Source organism: Oncorhynchus tshawytscha, linkage group LG03 (assembly GCF_018296145.1).
Source record: "Oncorhynchus tshawytscha isolate Ot180627B linkage group LG03, Otsh_v2.0, whole genome shotgun sequence".
Lineage (NCBI taxonomy): Eukaryota > Metazoa > Chordata > Actinopteri > Salmoniformes > Salmonidae > Oncorhynchus > Oncorhynchus tshawytscha.
The window spans coordinates 44529567-44551321 of NC_056431.1; the positions used below are offsets into that span (position 1 = coordinate 44529567).

General features: G+C 42.7%; 2 protein-coding genes across 6 annotated transcripts; both read right to left on the reverse strand.

Annotated features, from left to right (window-relative positions):
• Positions 1-1433: 1433 nt before the first annotated feature.
• On the reverse strand, positions 1434-18167 carry atf2 (activating transcription factor 2). 3 transcript variants are annotated; one of them, XM_024405424.2, is made up of 12 exons: positions 17079-18167; positions 16219-16288; positions 16032-16128; positions 15825-15943; positions 15596-15724; positions 14653-14831; positions 14161-14272; positions 12979-13065; positions 10603-10806; positions 10166-10363; positions 7178-7283; positions 1434-3401 (listed from the first exon to the last, which is right to left on the reverse strand). In XM_024405424.2, exons 2-12 carry the CDS (start codon positions 16264-16266, stop codon positions 3181-3183), a joined length of 1500 nt encoding a protein of 499 aa, XP_024261192.1. In that variant the 5' UTR covers positions 16267-16288; positions 17079-18167; the 3' UTR covers positions 1434-3180. The 3 variants fall into 3 exon arrangements, with proteins under 3 accessions (XP_024261192.1, XP_024261199.1, XP_024261206.1); XM_024405431.2 differs by lacking the exon at positions 17079-18167 and adding an exon at positions 16846-16973; XM_024405438.2 differs by lacking the exon at positions 7178-7283.
• Positions 18168-18419: 252 nt separating this feature from the next.
• On the reverse strand, positions 18420-20556 carry atp5mc3a (ATP synthase membrane subunit c locus 3a). Of its 3 annotated transcripts, none has more exons than XM_024405445.1 (5): positions 20468-20556; positions 20189-20283; positions 19152-19226; positions 18843-19033; positions 18420-18725 (listed from the first exon to the last, which is right to left on the reverse strand). In XM_024405445.1, exons 2-5 carry the CDS (start codon positions 20225-20227, stop codon positions 18611-18613), a joined length of 420 nt encoding a protein of 139 aa, XP_024261213.1. In that variant the 5' UTR covers positions 20228-20283; positions 20468-20556; the 3' UTR covers positions 18420-18610. The 3 variants fall into 3 exon arrangements, with proteins under 3 accessions (XP_024261213.1, XP_024261219.1, XP_024261225.1); XM_024405451.2 differs by having other exon boundaries at positions 20390-20490; XM_024405457.2 differs by lacking the exon at positions 20468-20556 and adding an exon at positions 20374-20463.
• Between the last annotated feature and the right edge of the window lie 1199 nt (positions 20557-21755).

Genomic DNA, 21755 nt, shown 5'->3' on the forward strand with positions numbered 1-21755 from the left:
AGGGAGTTGGTCCCCCCTTTACTGCTATAAAAACTTCCACTCTTCTGGGAAGACATTCCACTAGATGTTGGAACATTGTTGTGGGGTCTTGCTTCCATTCAGCCACAAGAGCATTAGTGAGGTCGGGCACTGATGTTGGGCGATTAGGCCTGGCTCATAGTCTGCGTTCCAATTCATCCCAAAGATGTTCGATGGGGTTGAGGTCAGGGCTCTGTGCAGGCCAGTCAAGTTCTTCCACAGCGATCTCAACAAACCATTTCTGTATGGACTTCGCTTTGGGCACGGGGGCATTGTCATGCTGAAACAGGAAAGGGCCTTCCCCAAACTGTTGCCACAAAGTTGGAAGCACAGAATCGTCTAGAATGTCATTGTATGCTGTAGAGTTAAGATTTCACTTCACTGGAACTAAGGGGCCTAGCCCGAACTATGAAAAACAGCCTCAGATCATTATTCCTCCTCCAAACTTTACAGTTTGCACTATGCATTCGGGCAGGTAGTGTTCTGGCATCCGCCAAACCCAGGGTCGGACTGCCAGATGGTGAAGCATGATTCATCACTTCAGAGAATGTGTTTCCACTGCTCTAGAGTCCAATGGCGGTGAACTTTACATCACTCCAGCTGATGCTTGGCATTGCGCATGGTGATCTTAGGCTTGTGTTAGGCTGCTCGGCCATGGAAACCCATTTCTTGAAACTCCCGACGAACAGTTCTTGTGCTGACGTTGCTTCCAGAGGCAGTTTGGAATTCGGTAGTGAGTGTTGCAACCGAGGACAGACACATTTTATGCGCTACAAGCTTCAACACTCGGTGGTCCCGTTCTGAGCTTGTGTGGCCTACCACTTCACAGCTGAGCCATTGCTGCTCCTAGACGTTTCCACTTAAAAATAAGCAGGGCAGAAATTTGACAAACTGACTTGTTGGAAAGGTGGCATCCTATGACGGTGCCATGTTGGAAGTCACTGAGCTCTTCAGTAAGGCACTTCTACTGCCAGTGTTTGTCTATGGATATCGCGTGGCTGTGTGCTCAATGTTATACACCTGTCAGCAACAGATGTGGCTGAAATAGCAGAATCCACTAATTTGAAGGGGTGTCCACATACTTTTGTATATATAGTGTATATCCATGGTTACCTGCTTGACATTTCTGCCTGTCACATCTCCAACGGTGCCAGTAGACAAGAAGCTACATGGTCATCGGGCCGGGGGCCAAAACTCCTCAATGTTCTGCTCATTGTGCCGGTACATTTTCTGGTGGCGGAGCAGTGGCAGGGACTCCTTGCCACACCCTTACAACTGGCCTTCCTTTAGATGTTAGCTCTTTATTCCCCTACTAATTTCCTTCATCCTCGGCCACAAGTTGCCCTTTTCTGCCTCTTACACCAGCTCTTTGGTTGCCTCCCTAGATAATAAAATAAAAATCCAGGAGGCAAAAATGGATTTAAAGAGATAAAAGATTTATTACGTCTTATTCATTTAGGATACTGTACTTTATACATAACTTTCACAAGTTACAAGTTTACTGTCAACACAATATCACACCCCGTTTAAGCAGCTAAGCCAGGGTAAAATAATTGACAAAACCTTTCATAAACTTAAAACCAGCTAGTTATAACTCAAGGTGAAACATGTTCAATGTTACTTATTTGACTGAGACATTATTAAATATCAGTTTAATTCTCTCAGAGAATTATTGAAATCATGCTGAGAGCACATAAGTGACAGTACAAAAAAAACAGTTAAATTAAAAAGGAACAAATGAGGTCTGAAACAAAATGTAGTAGTGTCTCGTTAAACTACACAGTAGTAAGCCAATACATTTAAAGAGAAAAGGCAATTTGATACAAAATAATAATTGTATGATTTGCCAACTACAACTATTTTCTAAAACGTCACTAGCCTTAAAAGCAGTATAAGATCAACAAATACACATACAGCATTGATTCCTCATTAAGTTTCTGGCGCAGTATGTGACTATTAGTGTTTTCAAAGTTATTGTACTACTATGCAAGGCAAACAGAGCCTTCGTTTTAGGTTGGAGGCCAGTAAAGGTTCCTCAAGTTGATATTTATTTAACACAAATAAAACTTATTAGGACTCTAACACATGTTTTTAAAAAGTATGACATCTGGAAAAACCACAATGTGTCAGTAATGATGTTATTTACAATGTTTCCTAAAAATGTCATATTCTTAAGTAACATGAATATTTCCTCAAGGGTTCAGAGTCAAACATCAATGCAATGGACAAGTCAATTAGTAAGCAGAAACATTATTCAGAAGAAACAGATCTCCTATACCAAGAAATTACGTACATGGAAACACCCACATTTCTAATGACAAATCAATCTGTGTGATAAAATTAATGGCACATGGTTGAGTCAACATGTTTATGTAATGTAAAATGTACTGCAATCCTACAATCACTGGTTCATGAAACAATCAAACTACAAATGGAATGTTGGTCAAAGAACGCACATAGAATTCGACCCAAGCTCCTATTTTACAAGTGCAGGCAACTCTGAACATTTAAACCACATCATGCTACCGGCAGACGTAGCCAAACTAAATCACTCACATAAACGTTGTCAGTTCAAATCTGATTCAACCGTTGAAGTTTTGTAACGAGACAGGTATTAAAATCTACCTTAAAAAGCTGCCAGTACATCTTATTAGAACAATCAAAAACACTAAAAAGTTAAACCCTTCATCTGTTATGTGCAAAATGAAAAAGGCAAAACAATTAAAGTGTCTGCTCCTTACGTCTTCTCACCATAAAATAAGGATATAAAAGGCCATTAAAAACAAATACATTCCAAGTGAGCCACAACACACTTTGGTTACATCTCATTGACAATGCACTGATTCAAATCATTACAACTTCAAAGTTCACAGAGGTCCAAAACAAAAAGGACATGTGTACAGTTAAATAAATAAATCAGAATGACTAGAAAACAAGGTGGAAATAAGACAATCATTTCAATCTTCGAACCATTCGTAAAGGGCCTTCTTTTGCATCTTTACCAATTTCCAACAAACCATTACATTCCAAGAAAATCGAAAGAAACAGAAACCAAACAATGAGCAAAGACAGTATAGTCCAAACCGAAGCTGAGTGAGAGTTCCTTTCCCCTACAGAGGCAGCAGCGAGGCTGGGCCACTGCCTGCGGTGCGGTGGGGCTGATCAGCTTCCTGAGGGCTGAGTCTGGATGGTGGACAGGGCAGCTCCACGCTGTGCCTGGCCATCCTCTGTGCTCTGGTCTGCTGTGGCAGGGGCGGAGGCAGCAGGGGTCATGGAGGAGGAGCTGACTCCGTTGGAGGTGCTGACGGAGCTGTGCTGGATGGCCTCGTTCTGGGGGCTGCCTGGGACTGACATCTCCTCACAGCTGTCTTCCTTCTCAGATGCTGCAAACACACACACACACACACACACACACACACACACACACACACACACACACACACAGTAAAAAAAAAGCCCTGTTACAGCTTTATGGTTCGATCATCACCTGTTTTATACAGTACATTATTGCAGCAAAAGTGCTTGTTAAAGTAGACGACTCACTTCAACAAAATGCAGCCTATATTCATTGCACTATGATCATATTCCAAAATAGGATCAGGAGTAACCTCTGTTGGCCAATCTATTTAGGACTAATATGTATATCCTAGGACATTTTGTTAATATTACTTACTGTTTTTTCTGCTCTTAATTAAAGTTCAGTTACAATGTCAATTTAAACCAACATCATAAGGGGACATTACATTCTGGGGCATGTGGCAGTGTTTCCCACTCCTCACTGCATTCTCATTTGTTTTTTGCTACCTTGCCAACTACTGCAGCGACAGATGATTACAGCACCTGATTTTAATGACGCTCACACTGGAGAGTATGCAAGATTTGGAGTCGAAATGCCACCAGCTGTTAGGCAGTTGCATTGAATTAATTGGATCCTGATGAGAAGAAAAAAAATCCTCTCTCATGCTCCGACTCAAAGGAATGAGGAGGACCACTATGATAATTAATATAGCTAATGATATGAAGTCAGTTGAAATGGCACTAAGTAATTAACGATTGGGCTTGGTATTTGAGAATGTGAGACACAGACTCCATAATAAGAGAAGTTTGCAATAAAATTGCATTTAAAAAGGCCCTGTGTGTGTGTGGGGCTCCCTTGGCGTTCGCATTGATCAGACTTTGATCAGTTGATTTAGTGCAGGTGAATGTCAAAGCACCGTAAATCGCTCTGCCATTTCTCCCTGCATAAGGTCGATCCCCTTGTAAATCAACCTTTTTGTTCCATATTCCAGTGTGTATTATTACTCTTAATGGCATTAAGCACAGGATCGGAAGGCGAGAGTAGACTGCTGATATATTATCATATACAGCTTTACTAGCTACCCAGAGCAGCCTTCACCATAAGCAGATGGACAGCTCGGTGTGCCAAGAGGAAGCATGGTCTGGCTTGTTTGTAGGGCAGACTGGGTAATATCCTTCCACCTGCTGTAGCAGTGTGCCTGGGCTGGATGAGGAAACATGTTACCAGACAGGGATGGAGGATGCTGGGGGCCTGGGGGACCACTGGTATTGGGGGGGTAAGGACTGGGAGAAAACACAGAGTAGCTGAAAAGACCTCTGCGCTGAGGCAACACCATGATGGAATCTTTACATGATCTGCCTTATGTTGTCACAGTATTGACAGTATGTAAAACATCAACTGACCATGTAATTTCAGATATGTGAGGGTAGCCACCATTAACTGGATATTTGAGTGATATAAAATAAAAGTGAACTATATCTGACAAATATGAATGGTTTAGCTTCATTTCCCATCCTACATGGGATCTGCCTGTCAAGCAGCAGAAGGGCGCATTGCAGTGGTATAAAGCACCTAAGTAGTACTTTAAAGTAACTTAAGTCGTTTTTTGGGGTGTATGTACTTTACTATTTATATCTGGACAACTTTTACATCACTACATTCCTAAAGAAAATAATGTACTTTTTACTCCATACATTTTCAATGCTTAGCAGGACAGGAAAATGGTCCATTCACACACTTATCAAGAGAACATCCCCAGTCATCCCTACTGCTTCTGATCTGGCGGACTCACTAAACATACATGCTTCTTTGTAAATTGTGTCTGAATGGTGGCGTGTGCCCCTAGCTATTCGTAAAAATTAATACAAAATTCTAGTTTGCTTAATGCAAGGATCTTCAAATCATTTATACTTAAGTATATTTTAGCAATTACATTTACTTTAGACTTTTACTCAAGTAGTATTTTACTGGGTGACTTTCACTTGTGTCATTTTATTAATAAGGTATCTTTACTTTTACTCAAGTATGACTAATGAGTACTTTTTCCACCACTGGTGCATTGCCGATTAACGTTACTGTTCGCTGATAATGTTTACTTTGCCAGCTACAGGTACAAACTTTGTACAGTTGGCTAAACATTGTGGTAAGTAGACCTAATGTACATTTTTCTTCAATGTAGACTTACCCAGTGATGTTAGCTAACATTATCCCATGATTTGATGTTTTTAAATAGTGTTTAATCACGGACCACGTGTCACAGTATTGACAGTATGTAAAACATCAACTGTAATTTCATGTAATTTCATATACGTGAGGGTAGCCACCATTAATTGGATATTTGAGTGATATAAAATAAACGCCTCACAGTAGTCCGACTGACAACTTTACCAGAACGATGTCAAGCTCTTTCCAAACGCCTAATATCTGATGAAGCAAGCTAAATGGCACGTTGTTTGCTTTATAGCTAGGATCAGGCTATGTATATATAGTATATGAAAACTACTTGATCAATTGATGTTTACTGATTGCTGTAAAACTCTGATGATAGAGCTAAAAATGTGGAATAATCGGAAATGTGTAGTTTTGACTGTGCTCTTCAAGGAGGTGATATTACAATCAAATAGTTAGTTCTACATGCATTTACCAATCCATTGAAAATGGTTTTAGCAGAGCTGGGGAGACTCCAAGCAGCCAACTCGAACGCTATCGTAACATTTTATTGTTAACGGTACGGTAGAGGCTTGTATCATCTAACTCGACCTCACCTTTCAACAACAGAATGCTTCCGTAAAGTAATGGGATCACTAGATGAGGCTATATTTCTCCATGGTATCAACTAGCTACAAGCGATCAGCCTTCGCTGAGGTCTAAGATAGGAAGAATCCTCAACAATATGTGAGAAAGATGACCCAATTCATCTGCAAATGGTAGTCAAAACAATCCAGACAACCAAATGAGCACAGTCTGTGACAGGCCAATATAGCCTGGGAGTCATCAGTCCTATAATATGCATGAGGCGTGTCAGCGGCAGTGCTATGGTTAACAATAGGGATGTGGAATGAACAGTGGCGCTCGGTGACCGCGGCACCTCTCATCGAGAAAGCACCGCAGTCTTGTCAAGCTCTCCGCTATAATGGACTCATTTTGGAGGCAATCATTGTCAATACAAGTCAGCGGCAGACTCCTGAGCACTGCCGGGACGTGGCTATGCGTACACGTTCTGCATATTGGCCCATCTAAAGAGAGTTGGTGAGTTATGAGCACAAAGCTGAGCTGACAAAAATCTAGAGAGGCAAAGGGGGCTGAAATGGTGGAAATTAAAAACTATAGCCTGTTCTTACAAAAGTGCTTACACAGTGACTGGCGAAACCTGGCAGCCATTAAGTTTTACAATGAGCACCTGAGGAACAGGCACTTCTGGGCAAAGTGAGTCAACCATCGCCTCCCAGACAGCCGTTCTACTGACAACAGCAAATTGAAACTAAGAGGCTGCATAAGGCAGACACTATGCACAGATTTGCACATTTCAAAAGGCATCATTAAAGAATAAAAAGCTAAAGACTGATGCCTTTATTCTGCATTTAGGTTTCCATAATGGTGCAGGTGAATCACATTTAAAACAATATGACTTGAAATGACAGCTCAAAACAGATGACTTGCAGGAGACAAAAAGGCACATGAATAGACAAACTTCTCTGAAGTTTTTCCAAAAACAGAAAATGGCCTAATGTGTCCATAGCTCTGGAGGTGTCGGGGCTAGGCGATGAGCGAGACGTGTCCCTCTGGCGAGAGGTTAGCAGGGCTCGTTTTGGATGTATTTGCAGGGCGGCCTGGGGCTGAGGATAATGGAACATAACTCACTGTGATAGGCAGATTTCTTCTGCATGGCGGTTACAGGGCAATCTTTATGAGCCAGAAGAAGCTGCTTCAGCCGAGCCACTTCATTTCTCAGCAGGGTGACTTCACTCTGCCAGAGAGGAGGGAAACAGACAAAACACACATTCACTCCATAAAATGGAGACTTGACTGACTGCCACATACTTCCAAACAGATACCCGAGTCTGATAACCATCTGTATTGTATGCATCTCTGATTGAAACATACTATATTTGGTGCTAAACCTTCACCATCCCCATCCCATGAGGAGCATGACCTGTCAAACCATCGGCCATCAACGACTGTCTCTGTGGGGGGCTGTGATGTGCTAGATAAACCTTTGTTTACATCACAACACCTGCTAAATCCACCTCAATCAGTGTAGACGAAGGGGAGGAGACAGGTTAAATATGGAGTTTGAAGCCTTGAGACAATTGAGGCATGGATTGTGTATGTGTGGCATTGAGGATGAATGGGCAAGACAAAATATGTAACTGCCTTTGAACGGGGTATGGTAGTAGGTGCCAGGTCCAGCATACACACATTCCCCAGTTATGAAAACAGCCAGGTTTGTGAGGAGACTTTAGCTACCATTTTCTCAGTACCCAAAACCATTAGGATTTTATTTGACAAAGGGATAACCACAAGTAATTTCTCTCTCATTGTCTGTCTGTATGAGAGGCCTATATGACCGTTACATTACTGCAGAAATACTCATCCCCCACCCATCCCATGAAGAAGAACAGACACAGGGAAAGGTAGCTAACTGGATAATGGATGGCAAGGTGAATAAAGTATGATGCACTTTTTCAATTATGTTGCTCCTTGCGCTATAATTACGGCTCTTTACTGGCACCCGACCAACACATTTGTCAGAGGTGAGCTCTTCCGATTGTCAGCACAACTTTGTGGATTCTGCTGAGATTTACACTCCCGTGTCATTACAGTCCCCATGGGAGATGGGGATTCTGCATGCAGTAAAGAGAGGCCACATTACGCTGAAGGTGACTTTCACTGGAATTAGAGCAGCCGGAGGCCCACAGAACGCCCTATGGCAGATTTAGACTCTTTCTGTTCTCCTTTTTAAAAAAATTTTTTTAAAGGACTATGGCAGCTTAATCTATTAGTCTGAAAGCGGCCAATTTATGTGAATCCAGATTATGGATTTACATGACGTGAGACAGATTTAAACAGCTGGTAGAGCCCTTACACATCTCTACCACACCACGCTCACTATGCAACCATCTCTCATTACAGATAAACAACCTAGTTACCACTGCTGCTTTGTGAAGATGCTCATCCTCTCCTCCTCCTCCAGGTATTCCCTGTTGATTATTATTATTTGTGCCCTGGTCCTATAAGAGCTCTTTGTCACCTCCCACGAGCCGGGTTGTGACAAAAACTCACACTCATTCTTATGTTTAATAAATCGTATAGTGTGTGTGGCAGGCTTACAATGACGGTTTTTTAAAAAACTACATTTGAGAGTGCGCTGACCCTGGTGCTAGAGGGGGTACGCAGCTGGAGGTGGAATGCTTGAAGGGGTGTCGGGACTATAAAAAGTTTGGGAACCACTGGTTTGGATCAACCCTCCAGTGCAGGTGCAGCTCACAGAGAGAGATCTTTTAGCATGGCTACAGGGAATAGAAGTTATGGTATTGATAGATGTTGGGTGGCCCCAACAGGCAGTGTTTAGCGAATACTTTGATTAATCTAGCTACCGTATTCCGAATACCATGAAGACCATAGATTGTTGGTATGACGTGGAGGAATCTAGCCTAGTATGGACTACACAACCAGACTGTTTGTTATTGTTACTACTGCATTGGTGGAACAACTAAACACCCAGGTCTGATGAGGTGCACTATTACAACCAGGATGTTAAACCCCGAAAAAAAACATAAATGGCTGCATTCCTTATCCAATTAATATGCATCATGTTGTCATACAGTAGGATAAAGCATGGCGGCCTGAAGAAGTTTAACTTGTTTCTAAGTTTGTGAATTAATAGAATGGGAGCAAATGGTCCTTTCCTTCCTGACTCGGAGGCCGGGAGCCCTGTGGGTTGCTGCCTGCTCTGACACCTCATTAAAAAAAGCCCGTTAAGGATGATGTTATAGTAATCGTGCATCATTAGGGCCCACTCCGCTGATCAGTTGGGCCAATGTGTCAGCACGGGAGTTAGAACTAAAACCGCACCGCTGATTAATGCCTTCATATAAAAGAACACTTTCATTCTGTGACATTCAATTTTCGCCCGCGACTTATTCCGTTCCTCATAGTTAACAGTGGTGCTCTCTGCGACCCCGTCCTTCCTCAGTCCCTCTCTCCGTTCCTCCACCTTCATCTGCTTGCGTTCATTTAACCCTTAGCAGGCACACCGATGACCATCAAGGGTGACAATCGGTTATTGTAACGGAAATTCATCACAATTCCCCCTCCATTTCATTTCCCCTTTCCCGCGTTCTCCCCCCCCGACTCAACCCCCATGTCTTACTTTGCCTCCATGGACAAAGAAGACAGCAAGCAAATAAAACAGCACATCTCATTTAATTGTGTGGAACGCCAATGTGCCGCACCCCGAATCACACTTATCAACAGAGACAACAGTCACATGAACTGTAGAGAACTTGTCAGCGTCAGATCCTAATTGCTTTCTGCAAAATGAAGGTTCAAAAAGACACCTTTCCCTGAGAGATTTTAGAGGCCATCCAGTAAACTGCTGAGACAGAAGCGAGGACACGCTTGTGTGCGGCTGACATCTGGAGGATACAGCTTTATTGACAGGGATGTATCGGAGAATGGGGGGGCTCGCACGCCGCCCGCTGTCACACCGCAACTCCTCTTAATAGGCTTTAATGACTTCATCACCGCACAAGGGGAAAAAGAAAATGCACGCACACAGTAGAATCCCTCATACCTGATGCAATAAGCAGTTACTAAATGGCAGACTGAGCCAAGGTGTGCATATACCTGTAGTTGTCCGTTCATAGAGTTGAGGTCCTCAGCCTTCTTCTCCAGCGAAGACACCCAGACCTTCCTCTTCTGTCTGCAGCGGGACGCCGCAGCTCGGTTGCGTTCCAGGAACTTACGCCTCTTCTCGTCCGGGTCCTCGCTGGTGGCTCTGCGCCGCCGGCCCCCTGTGTGCTGGGCAGGGTGCGCCTTAGTCGCCTGGCATGGAGAACAGAATGCACGGCACAAATTCATCAGAACCAACCTATCAAGCTCTATAACACATAGGCTATAAACATGTATTTCATGGCTAATGTAATGTTCATCATAATCACTAGTTAGGGTATTAGGGTAATAATATATTAATACCCTTAAAAAAAAAAAATGGTACTTCAATGGTTAGTTGTGGAATAGCCAAATTTAAGCCCTCTGGTGGCCAGTTGTGGTAGTGTACTCACAGGCGTCTCAGTGGTGGAGGTGGCAGGCTGCTGGAGAGTCTGGGGGCAGGGTTCCTCAGGCGGGGCCAGGGGAGGGTCAGGAGACAGAGATGGGGAAGGGACCAGCGCCGGGGCTGCATTGTGGGTCACAGCACTGCTCTGGACATCACCAGAATCTCCATTGGTTACCTGAGGGAGCTGCTGGTTTAGTACTGCCTTCAGCTTCTAGGGGAAGAAAACAACACAAGAGCACATGAGCCTTGAGACAACACCTGTCTGCAATGTAGGGATGTTCCATTTGAGTTGAAAGTCATGAACATAGTCTTGAAGTAGACCAATGAGATAAAAAAAAAAACAAGGAGTTGCAAAAGACGAAACCAAAACACTATATCCTGTATGATGGGAAATTAGACATCAAAACAAAGACTTCCTCCAGTAATGTTACATAGGAAATCTAATAGCTGTCACGGCCAATATCCTATTCCCCTGATGAGCTGGGGATGTCAACTTGTCAGGGGAAGCTTTGCCTCTTGGGTGTGTTTATAACATAGTGCCCCCCCATCTAGAGCGCCCAACCCCTTCTCTGTCCCTGGGCATCTGTCAGACAAGCCATAAAACTAGCTAACAAAGTCACCAGGAACACAGACATCTACATCGCGTTAGAGACAAAACAACTATCTTATAGGCGATCCTCCTAACAAAAGACATATACAACTACATCCTTCTAATCTACATGTAGCTAGTCATACGACATACCGGGGAATTAAATCACATGCCAAATCCATATTTGTAATTGTTTTCATGTTTTACATGAAAATCTACGCAACACACTTCACCCGTCCTGCATCTCGATAAAGGTGACAGACAGTAATTTAAAGCCCAAATACTCCACCATCAAACAGTGAGTAAACAAGCTGAAGGTGAATGAGCCATCTCAACCCGTAACAAAGTGAGTGGGAATACATTTACATGGGAGAACAGAGGAGCACATTATTCTAACAACTACCTTTTTGCCAGACCAATCTATCTACCAAATTAGTTTATCGTGTAATACCCTTCCAGAAGCTCTTCTGGCAGAAACAAGATATTATTCTCCTGGAATGGCCCATAGAAGGAGGGAGAAGCCAGTCAGATTCATATTTCATTTCTGCCACAGAAACCTCATCAGTGTAATAACCCTCCATCTCATGGGTGTTATTCAACCATCTGCTGCTGTATTACTTATCTTTATTTTGCAACTAATTAACAGCATAATCTTCTAAATTCAGCAAGTTAATTATCATTATTGTGGTCTTTGCAGCATCATCAGTCCTTGTAAAGCGCCGTCTCCGCGCCCCCGGAGAGCAGGGTGGGTGGGGGGCTGGCTGGGCGGGGGGCTGTTTTCTTGACGTGGGCTCATTAGGTGTTTGCTGATGAGCTGAGTGTGGTGGCGGTGGGGGGGCACCGGGGGTGGGGGTTCGCAGGTCAGCCAGGATTCTGCTGAACAAAAGGTTCCATGCAGGGTGAGGCTGACTTAATGTGCCTCTCCGAGCCCATGCCAAGATGCGCCCCCCTCCGGTTGGCCTCGGCGACGGCGTGTTGAGCACAACGCTATCTCTGCGTTTGTCATCCCTGCGCCCTGCGAACCCAATAAACCACCCCTCACCCTCCTTAAAGTCCACACCCCCCCCCCCAGCCCTCCTTGTAAAGCTTTACCTGTTAATTTTCAGAGGTGCGGCGTGCTGTGAGCATTTACAGGTTCTGTGATACGTGCTTCATCACCGTGCCAATGATCTACCCAACAACGGTCCATATCTCTGCCCTTCAACAGTCACTACTAACACAAAGGGCCAGAGGCTGGAGACACTGCTCATCCACCCTGGTTGAGGCATTAAAAGGGATACTTTGGGTATTTTGAGTCCGATGAACTCGTAGATACCATTTTCATGTCTCTGTGTCTACTATGAAGGAAGTTAGAGTTTTTTTGTGTGAGCCAATGCTAACTACAATGCCTGGAAGTCTATGGGTATCTGCTAACATGCTGGTATCCACAAGACTCTGGGGAAGTAGATAAAGGGCGTCATTGCCCAAATCCCGAAGTATCTCTTTAAGCCAGGTCACGGTCATACACCATTCACTAGCATCTGTAACACATACTCAACTTTAATGACAATTTATATCAAATACAAACTGCTAAAATCATTGCAAAACACTTGTTTCTAGTTCCCTCTTCTGGTTAAAGCAAGGAACTACATACAGTACAGACATAGTACCTACAGTATTGGCATGAACTTCTATTGTACATAATCCAAATGTAACATTACTTTGTGGATCAATTTGACATTGTTTGGGGGAATTTCAGGCATGCACATATGTACAGAACCCTTGACGGTATGTGTATTGAGACAAAGACATTACCAGCTTAGCTTCTGATTGGACGGCTTGAGGCGAGGGCGGTCCAGGGATCCCAGGGACGTTAGGCACTACGGTGACGGGTCTGACAAGCTGACAGCACAGACACACACAGAGAGACCAGCACAAGGAGAATTAGTCTCTCCCAGTGAGAGGCAGGCAGCCCCCTCCCCTCCCAATATGTGCGCACACACACACACACACAGAGAGAGAGCGCCGTACGCTCAGAGTTTTCCTCATATCTCAGCCTCATTAGGCTGGATGGCCTGTTATTTTGTGGAGGCAGCGCCACATGGAGATGCACCATGTACGCTAATGAGCTCCTGCCTGCCTGTGTGGAAAGCATATGGACAGAAGGGCTAAGCACAGGAGAGGGATGGAGGGAGAGACGAGCTGGAAGGCCAGAGCCGGGTCTCCTCTACCGTCTCCTCACAACGAGACGGATGGAAAAGGAGAGAGAGGAGGAGAGGAAAGGGGATGAAGGGAGGAGGGGAGAGGAGACCCAGCAGTGGGATCTCTTCCTTTCCTCGTCAGTGGCTCCCCACAGACTGGGAGAACGGAGGTCTTTTCCCCGCTGCGCCGCCATCAGGAGATAATCATCTGCTGCTCAGTGTTCCACACAGACAATCAGGGCCAGAGAGAACAAGACAGGGACCCTGTCTGTCTATCGTCACCAGCCACACGTCGCTCTGGGGGAACTAGGGACAGGGAGATTTCTATAGGGCCTACGATATGGCTAGATTAGCTAATGTCCTTAACAGACACTGAAGCATAATATCCAGGGGTGGCATATTAATTGATTGCAACACATCCAGTCTGCCAGAAGTCAAGTGTGGTGATTCAAATTGTACAAGGACAAATGGCAGTGAGGCACCCTGGACTGGAACATACAACCGTTTGGCCTACTCACTGTCTTTGCCAAGGTGACATACAGCTGCTCTCTTCTAAGGCCCATTAGTTCCCCCATCGTCCCCTGCCTGTCCAACGCATGCCAAAGACACTAGTGCCAAAGTAGTAAATAGTGAGCCTGTTCTAGGGGCTGAATACATGGCATTAACTAATCACTGGAACATGGATTTAGGTCTAGTTAAAATGGGCCTGAGCGAATGTGCAGCACACTGTAAATCCATGCATTTAAAATACACATTGGAACTCCATAAAGCAACAAGCTTGACATGCGATACTTACAGGAATTGCGGTTGGAATATGTACACTAGATGCGATGGTTGCTGGGATTGCGACGGGCATGGTTTGTCCATTAGGCAGCTGAAAGAGTACAGGAAAAGTTCCAGAGACTGGACTGGAGAGGAGAGAGGAGACTATGGGTTACACAACAACCAGCAAAAGAATATCTAGTCATGTATTAAATTATTTCTCCTTTAAGAAAATGATCATACACTTCACACTACAACAAAGAAACACAAAACAGACACTCAAAGGAACATAAGGTAACGTAAAATGGACAGCAGAACGTTGTGGATTTGTACTCGTACGATATGGTACCAGTATGAGTCACTGACAACAAACCAAAGAGCATACTTTTCAATGAACCATCTTACCACAAAATGCAAAACCATAAAGACACAAAACACAATTACAACAAATAAATTCAAAGCAAAAACACGCAAAAAAAAAGTTATACAAAAAAGATCAAATAATTAACATTTTTTAGTTACTTACACTATTGGTCTATTAGAGGATGGGACTTGGGTAATTACAGAGCTAGATGTTGGCGATGGGAGAGCTTGCTGTATAACAACACTAGCGTCTGAGGTTGCTAGGAGTACATTTGGGACTTGGAGGGATGCAGGATGGACTATAGTAGAGGTTGGCAGTGAGGTCGGCTGCAAAGATACCTCCTGAAAACACCATACGAGACCTTAGCTGCATTAAAACCTTCAATGACAACCATTCTCTAGATTTCAACCACGAAATAATGCCCTAGTTGTGTGTCATTCTTATAGTACAGATTAAAAGATGGATTGATTAATAACTGATAATAGACAAGGATCTGATGTACAAAATATAAAAAGGGATTTATTTATCCAAATAATTTTTTGCAGTTCTGATACTACTGTGTACTATTTTGGGGAAACAGTGAAACTATCAACCAAAGCACTGCAAAAGGGAATCAGTGTTTCAGTGATCCCAGTAAGAGCTGTTAGTCTATGATGAAAATATTCAAAGATGCTGCAAATGAGCATATGAGGGTAAACCTTATCCTTAGATGGCAAAATAGTCAAAACAGTAGTTTAACTCTGTTACATTGGGTGGTCATTTGAGGGTAATTCACTCTGAGCTTATTGCAATGTTGTTGAGCAACATCTCTGATAAGCCATCCATTAGAGTTCATGGACACTGTATTAGCACAATTATGACACCACATCTGAAAAGTTAGTCTATATGGTAGAAAATACAAATACTTCTTCAGCAATCCGAGTATTGTCCAACCTTCAATGAACACTTTTCAACAATGAATCAAACTGTTTGGGTTGAATATAACCCTGGCTGTTCAAGTGGTGAGACAATAGTTGTTAATGTCCAAAAGTAAAGATTCAGAATTGCCCTACATATCAACTGATTCACCAGGATATCAATGTATGAAGTATACCAAATCCTTTACCTTGTCGTCACTTGTTGTAGATTCCGGATGGGGCAGAGGGCTGCCCCGATGTGCCTCCACAGCTGAGTGGTCCTCAATTTTATTTTGTATGATCATTGGTGTGGCAAGAGGCGACAGATCCAAGGGCATCTGCATGTCAGAAACAAATATCAACAGATCAGATCTGGAGAAACCTGTACTACCAATTCAGCCTTAGCTTTGATAGCACCACTGGATAGTAATTACTCACCTTTTTGAGGTCATCCTCAGTAGCTTTTTTGAAGTCATGCTCAAATGGACTGGTAAGCTCATTGAAGAGTCCCACTTCCTCACAATTCTTCAGAAAGCGTGTAGGTGTTGGTGTTTGGTCTGCAACACAAGACAGGGTCTCTCTCTCATACCACTTGAATGAATACTAACATTTAGTAATTTAATTGTGGGCTGTTGTAGTGCTTACCAGCAACGATGACACTGTTGTCCCTTGCTGGACCAAACTTGAGTGTCATCTCATGTTTATGTTTGTGGACAGCCAAGTGGTCTTCGTTTGTAAATCGCTATGGAATGATGAAAATGTATAATTTAAATATATAACACTTTTCATATATAACCAACAAAGACAAACCAAATGGACTATAAAAACATACCTGACCACACCCAGGAGCAGGACATAAGAAAGGTTTGTCATCACTCATATTCAGGAACTCCTTTTATACCCTGGAATGCAAAATTCAAATCATGATTTGCACTGTTGTAGGTAGAATGTCCCAGATCAATGATCATCACCTTTATAGGAGGCTCGGTCAAATATTGTATCTGCTTTAGGACTTTGTGTGGGGACAAAGCTTATTGATAGCAACTTGGCAACTGTCCCTTGTAAATGTATGGTCTTTCTCTGAGTCAGAAGAAAGAGTGAGAGACATTGCTGGTCACATAGACAGAGGATATCTATCAAAATGAATAGTGGAAACTCGAAATATGACAGATGACACAACTGTATATTTAGCTAGAAAGATAGCTAAAGCATCACTAGCTAGCTAGGTAACGTTAGTTGGGTAACCTACAGCAGCAGTAGCTAGCTATTATGAAACTGACAATGCAATATTTCTGGCTAGCTTTAATTCAGCTAGCGTTGTCCTTATTTAGAAGACAAACATATTAAATGCAACAATTTAGCCACAACATAAGACGCAAACCTTGCAATTTAAATTGTTGACAAATTCAGCACAAGCTAACAAAACAATGCGGGTGGTTTTGTTTACACAGCCCCTCACCATCATCAAGCTACCAAGCCCTATCCAGCCACACCGCCCATTTAGGCAGGGTAGCATCTGCAAGCATACCACCGTGGCCATATTAGCTCTATTTATAACTGCTAATACAGACAGGATAAGCATTCATCACAAACCAATCATTTTTATTCAAGCTTATATCCCCACGAATGCCAAGAAATCGTTACAAGGGCGATATTTTTGTGTACAATCACTGTCAGTTCTTGGACACTTACCCACGGGCTCAACCCTTGATATCAAAATCCCACGTCTGTACAACGGTCTCGCGAGAGCAGCATATTTTCCGTACACGTCACTTACTTCCGACACACCACAGCCACAGAAAAGCAGTCTGCCACCCGCCAGCAATGATATAGAAGTGCTGAGAAATCAGGTCACAATATACTATTTAAATTATATATTTTACTTCAAAGCTAGTCATGAGATGCTGTTATAATGCCAACAGAGATGTGAATACAACAAATGTGCTGGGACAATGCCACATCCCCAATGCAAAAAAAAAAAGCACAGTAGCAGACACAAAATTGTCCAGAATATTAGCATCCAATCTTGAAAAGTTCTTGAGTAAGGGAACAATCCATAACGGAGTCCAGGTGAACAAGGCAGGGTCTTCTGTCTTTGGTAGAACAAACAACTCTGCTTGAAAGCAGTGGGAGGTGGATCCCACCAGAACAGAGAAGGGATAAGAAGCATCCTAAATACCCCCAAGGATGGGGAAAACCAGGTGATGAGTGAATGTTATTACCATCTGTGGGATGGAGAAATTAACTCCACTGGAAGGCAGGTATACACACCATGGTCTTGTTCAGAGCACAAAATAGTAAAACCTCTCAAACACAGTGTATTTTTGCTGTTCAAGTTCAGGTAGTACCATCCTTAGTTTTTAAATGTTTTCTGTTCCCTGGGTCTTAAACTGGATGACATCCGGGAGCTTGGGTATGAAGGGTGACCATCTCCAGAAAATACATGCAGATTCCTTTTATATTATCTTTGTGATCTATTATGGCATTTTTGTGAGAACGTAACCATCGCGTCAAATACATTACAGATCCAATTTCCTCCAGGCCCATTCGATTTGACAATGTACCTCTAGTGTTCTTAGGCGCATTGAAAGGCTCTAAAATCTATCACTACGGGATAAATCAACTTTATGCAAGCTTAGCGTGAACCAAACTAGAATAGAGTTAAGAGCAATCATGTCATGATCTCCAGGCTGAACACGTTCATGCAGAGAACGTCCAAAATAATCTGGACCAGTGACCACTATTTAGCACAATCAAATTGTGGTCTAGATTTATTTAATTCCATTTACAAGAGCAAGTGCCCACTTGCTGCCTACTTACAGAATGCTATTGACCTGCACTTGAACCAACAACAACATAAATGTGGACCCACAGAAGCAAACACATGATGCACTGAAAATGGCAAATGCACCAGAATTTACATTACGTCTAAGCAGTTCCTTTGTATAATCCCATGTTGACATTCAATAGAAGCTAGTTGGCGTCTTGATTGTGGTGAAACATGATTCCTTACATAGAAAACATACTGCCATGTCAACTAGTCAAATACATGCATTTTAATTATGTAATTTCTTACATTTTTTACAATACATGTTTGTTATTTTGAGAGTGTCAGACAGACTTGAAAATGTACATTTCCATGACACCAACACAGAACAATTTTGGTAGCCACAATAAAATATGTAGTCACATCTGTAATACAGTTTCTATAGGCAGATTTTTTTTTACATAGCAAACAAGATTAAGAAAGCAACCATCAAACAGAATAGGCCCATAGCTTCAGACAGGGCGAATCCCAGGATAGCGTAGGAGAAGAGCTGCTGCTTCAATGATGGGTTCCTACGGAAAAGAACAAGACAAACCATTGTCAGATGATTTCATGTCAAATCATAATTTTTCTGAAAGCTGACATTGACAAGCACAGATCTAGTACTCAGTTTGTAGCAGTGGACTTACCTGGCATATCCAATGATGAGACTGCCGAACACTGTTCCAATTCCAGCACCAGATCCAGCCACTCCGACTGTGGCGGCTCCAGCACCAATGAATTTGGCAGCGGTATCAATGTCCCTGCTCACAGCACTGGTCTGGAAGCCTCTGAGAGCTACTTGGGTGAAGGGGCTCTGTGGCATGAGGGCTACGTTTCTCTGAAAAACAAACACCTCCTTAGTGATGGGAAAAGAACTCCAACATCAATAACTATTAAAGGGATTGACAAGCTTTGGAAGAGCATAAGGCCCCGCACTACAAGAAGATGTTTTTCACCTCTGTATTGACCTCAGGCCTGGACAGCATAGAGGCAGACAGGGGTCTGTAAAGAGCCCGGGAGCCAGCACGGACCTGCAACAGGATCAAGCACAGAACAGTGAAAAAAAATAAACATTCTGCTTGAGAGCCTACACAGGTGATCTTAAAGACAATAAAGAAATATACAGATGTTAAGGTGCAAACACGACTGTTCAAAGTGCAGCACAAGTGTTTCCCTCTGTCAAAGGCAGCACAAGTGCACCATGGGCCGTGGGAGGCACCTTGACAAAGCTAGCCACTGTCATTGAAGTGGTCAACTGTCAGAGCCGTACAACTGCATTCCCATTAAATCATCAAAATGCATTTTCGACCAGGATACATGTAATATTATTTTCAACACTACTGGATACAAGCCTACATTTAAAAAAAAATGTTTTTAAAGTTTAACTCATTTTACCAGCTGAGTGCACTTAGCACAAGCTAGTGTCATCCTTTAACAGTTATCGCACCAGTGAAAGTAGCTAAAAACCTGTTATCCATGTTGTAGCTACGTTTCACCTGAACCTGCAATATTTCTAGCCAAACATGACCTTGGGCAAATAGCCCCGAACACACATAAAAGGGAATAAGAGAGCTCAACAAAATAAGTCACTAGTTAGCGTTAGGTAGCTACTGATGGCTTTCTTCAGCACGCAAGTCTAAGTGTCATGTTGACCTTATTCATAACTACCTAGGCTATAGCTAACAGGCTACCTAGCTAGCTCCTAGGCCGGGTCTAGTCTCAGATGTGCACACATCGCTAACGTTAGTTAGGAAACTAAAATAAGAGCCACTTAATCAAAGAAGCTACTTCTATCATGCAAAACTTGGAGAGATAATGGCATTTCATTGAAACTATCGTTAGCTTAATAGCTACCTAGTTAGCTAATACCCTTGTCAGGCAGCTCTATTCAAGTTCAACACAGGCCCATACGAATACAGCGGAGAATGAGTGCAGATGTAATAAAACATTGGTTTAATCAGATTGAGTAAAACATAGAAATAAAAATACTCACCAAAGCCGGCGTGGAGACGAACTTTGCACAGGCGTACATGATCAATTTAGTCTGTTTTAACCTGGTCGGTCAAATTTGATTGAAGCCGGGTCTTTCTGCAGAGACAACACAAATATAAGGTCAATGGGTTTTAAAATGCACGATGCTGAAAATAATGACAGTCCAATGCACACAATAGTCCGTACAATATGCACCCCTCACTTGTGTTGTGCTAGGTGTTGTTTTAAAGAAGGATGAAAAAGGATTTACAACGGACAATGTCTAACATATCCCTCTTACCGACTGTAGAAGGTCGAACCACAGTAGAGAAGTGCGCACGCGCATATCGGTGTTTATAGATTCCCGGATGAAGATTTTGGGACAACGGAAGGTCATTTCACTATAACTTTATTAAACCAGTTCAACGTTTGAATTAAACCTAAAGAAACCATGAATGAAACCCTGTACAGTAATTTTCAGTGACAAAGATTTTTCTAGATAATTGACCATGGAAATCCATCAGAGCTCCGTGAATAACACGTACAGTATGTTGGACTTTTATGTATACCCTTTTTAATAGGTCAGACCTATTGTCTTCAGTATTATCTCAAAACCAAAACATTCTAAAGAAATAGCACAAACAAGCAGGGGAAGAATCAACTTATTTTCTTCAGAATGTCTGGCTTAAAGAATATCGGCATTAGACAAAAATATGATTTAATGGTTGATATTGACAGAACTAAGCAATCAATGATTGGATTATTTAAGCCTACTTTTATTTAGCTTTACAGTATGTGCTGAATTAGGCAACAGGCAATTGGCAACAATTCTATACATGTTGTTGTGCACATTATGGCCTGCCTAGTGGCTCATCTTGAGCATCATCGTCATAGGCCAGGTGATACAGGAATGCATGTATTGTATTCATTCATCCATTAATTAATTAAGTCATTAATTCATCATGAAATCAAAATCATATTTTGATGTACATATAAAGTCATATGCTATTTCTCCCCTGTTATACAACTCATTGAGTAGACAGTGCCTTCAACATTTCACCTAGGCCTATTCTTTCCCAGTGCATCTGTTGAGGTGTGAATTTAACACTACCCAGAGGGGACGTCCCAGGGCCCTGTCTAGGCATCTCTCTGCTTGGAAGTGTAGCTGCACACCAGGAGGATTTGTAATGTTGATGAATGGCTCGCCAGCAGCTGGGGCTGGAAGGTAAAGGTAATGAGGATGGGGATCGAGCCCCTCTTTGCTGCCGTAAGACTGCTCTAAGGGAGGAATCCCCCACTGGTTTGTCAGGTATGATCTTTGCGGGTGCACAGGGGGTTGAAGTCACAGCCTCTAGATCTCATGAGCACAATGTCGAATCAGTCCTACTAATGTAGCACATAAACCTCCAACACCCTATGGAAATGAATGAATCAACAGTCACTGAAGGATCCATTTCATTTTTCATCTCACTGAAGAGCACAGATGAAATAAGAATACCTTTATTTATACAGAGAACAGTAGCACTGAGCTGGAGTGCATCTTGATCAACCAAAGGTAGAATTCTATGATTGCATTTAGATACATACTG

What these genes read in the sequence shown, in the direction of transcription:
- atf2 (XM_024405424.2), bottom strand. Translation starts at nt 16,266, where the DNA reads ATGAGTGATGACAAACCTTTCTTATGTCCTGCTCCTGGGTGTGGTCAG. An exon ending in TCCTCTAATAGACCAATAGT is followed by an intron (nt 14,273 to 14,652) that starts GTAAGTAACTAA and finishes TCTCCTCTCCAG; the next exon opens with TCCAGTCTCTGGAACTTTTC. An exon ending in TCCAATCAGAAGCTAAGCTG is followed by an intron (nt 10,807 to 12,978) that starts GTAATGTCTTTG and finishes TTCTTCCCCTAG; the next exon opens with AAGCTGAAGGCAGTACTAAA.
- atp5mc3a (XM_024405445.1), bottom strand. Translation starts at nt 20,227, where the DNA reads ATGTACGCCTGTGCAAAGTTCGTCTCCACGCCGGCTTTG. An exon ending in GGCCTGAGGTCAATACAGAG is followed by an intron (nt 19,034 to 19,151) that starts GTGAAAAACATC and finishes TTTGTTTTTCAG; the next exon opens with AGAAACGTAGCCCTCATGCC. An exon ending in CTCATCATTGGATATGCCAG is followed by an intron (nt 18,726 to 18,842) that starts GTAAGTCCACTG and finishes TCTTTTCCGTAG; the next exon opens with GAACCCATCATTGAAGCAGC.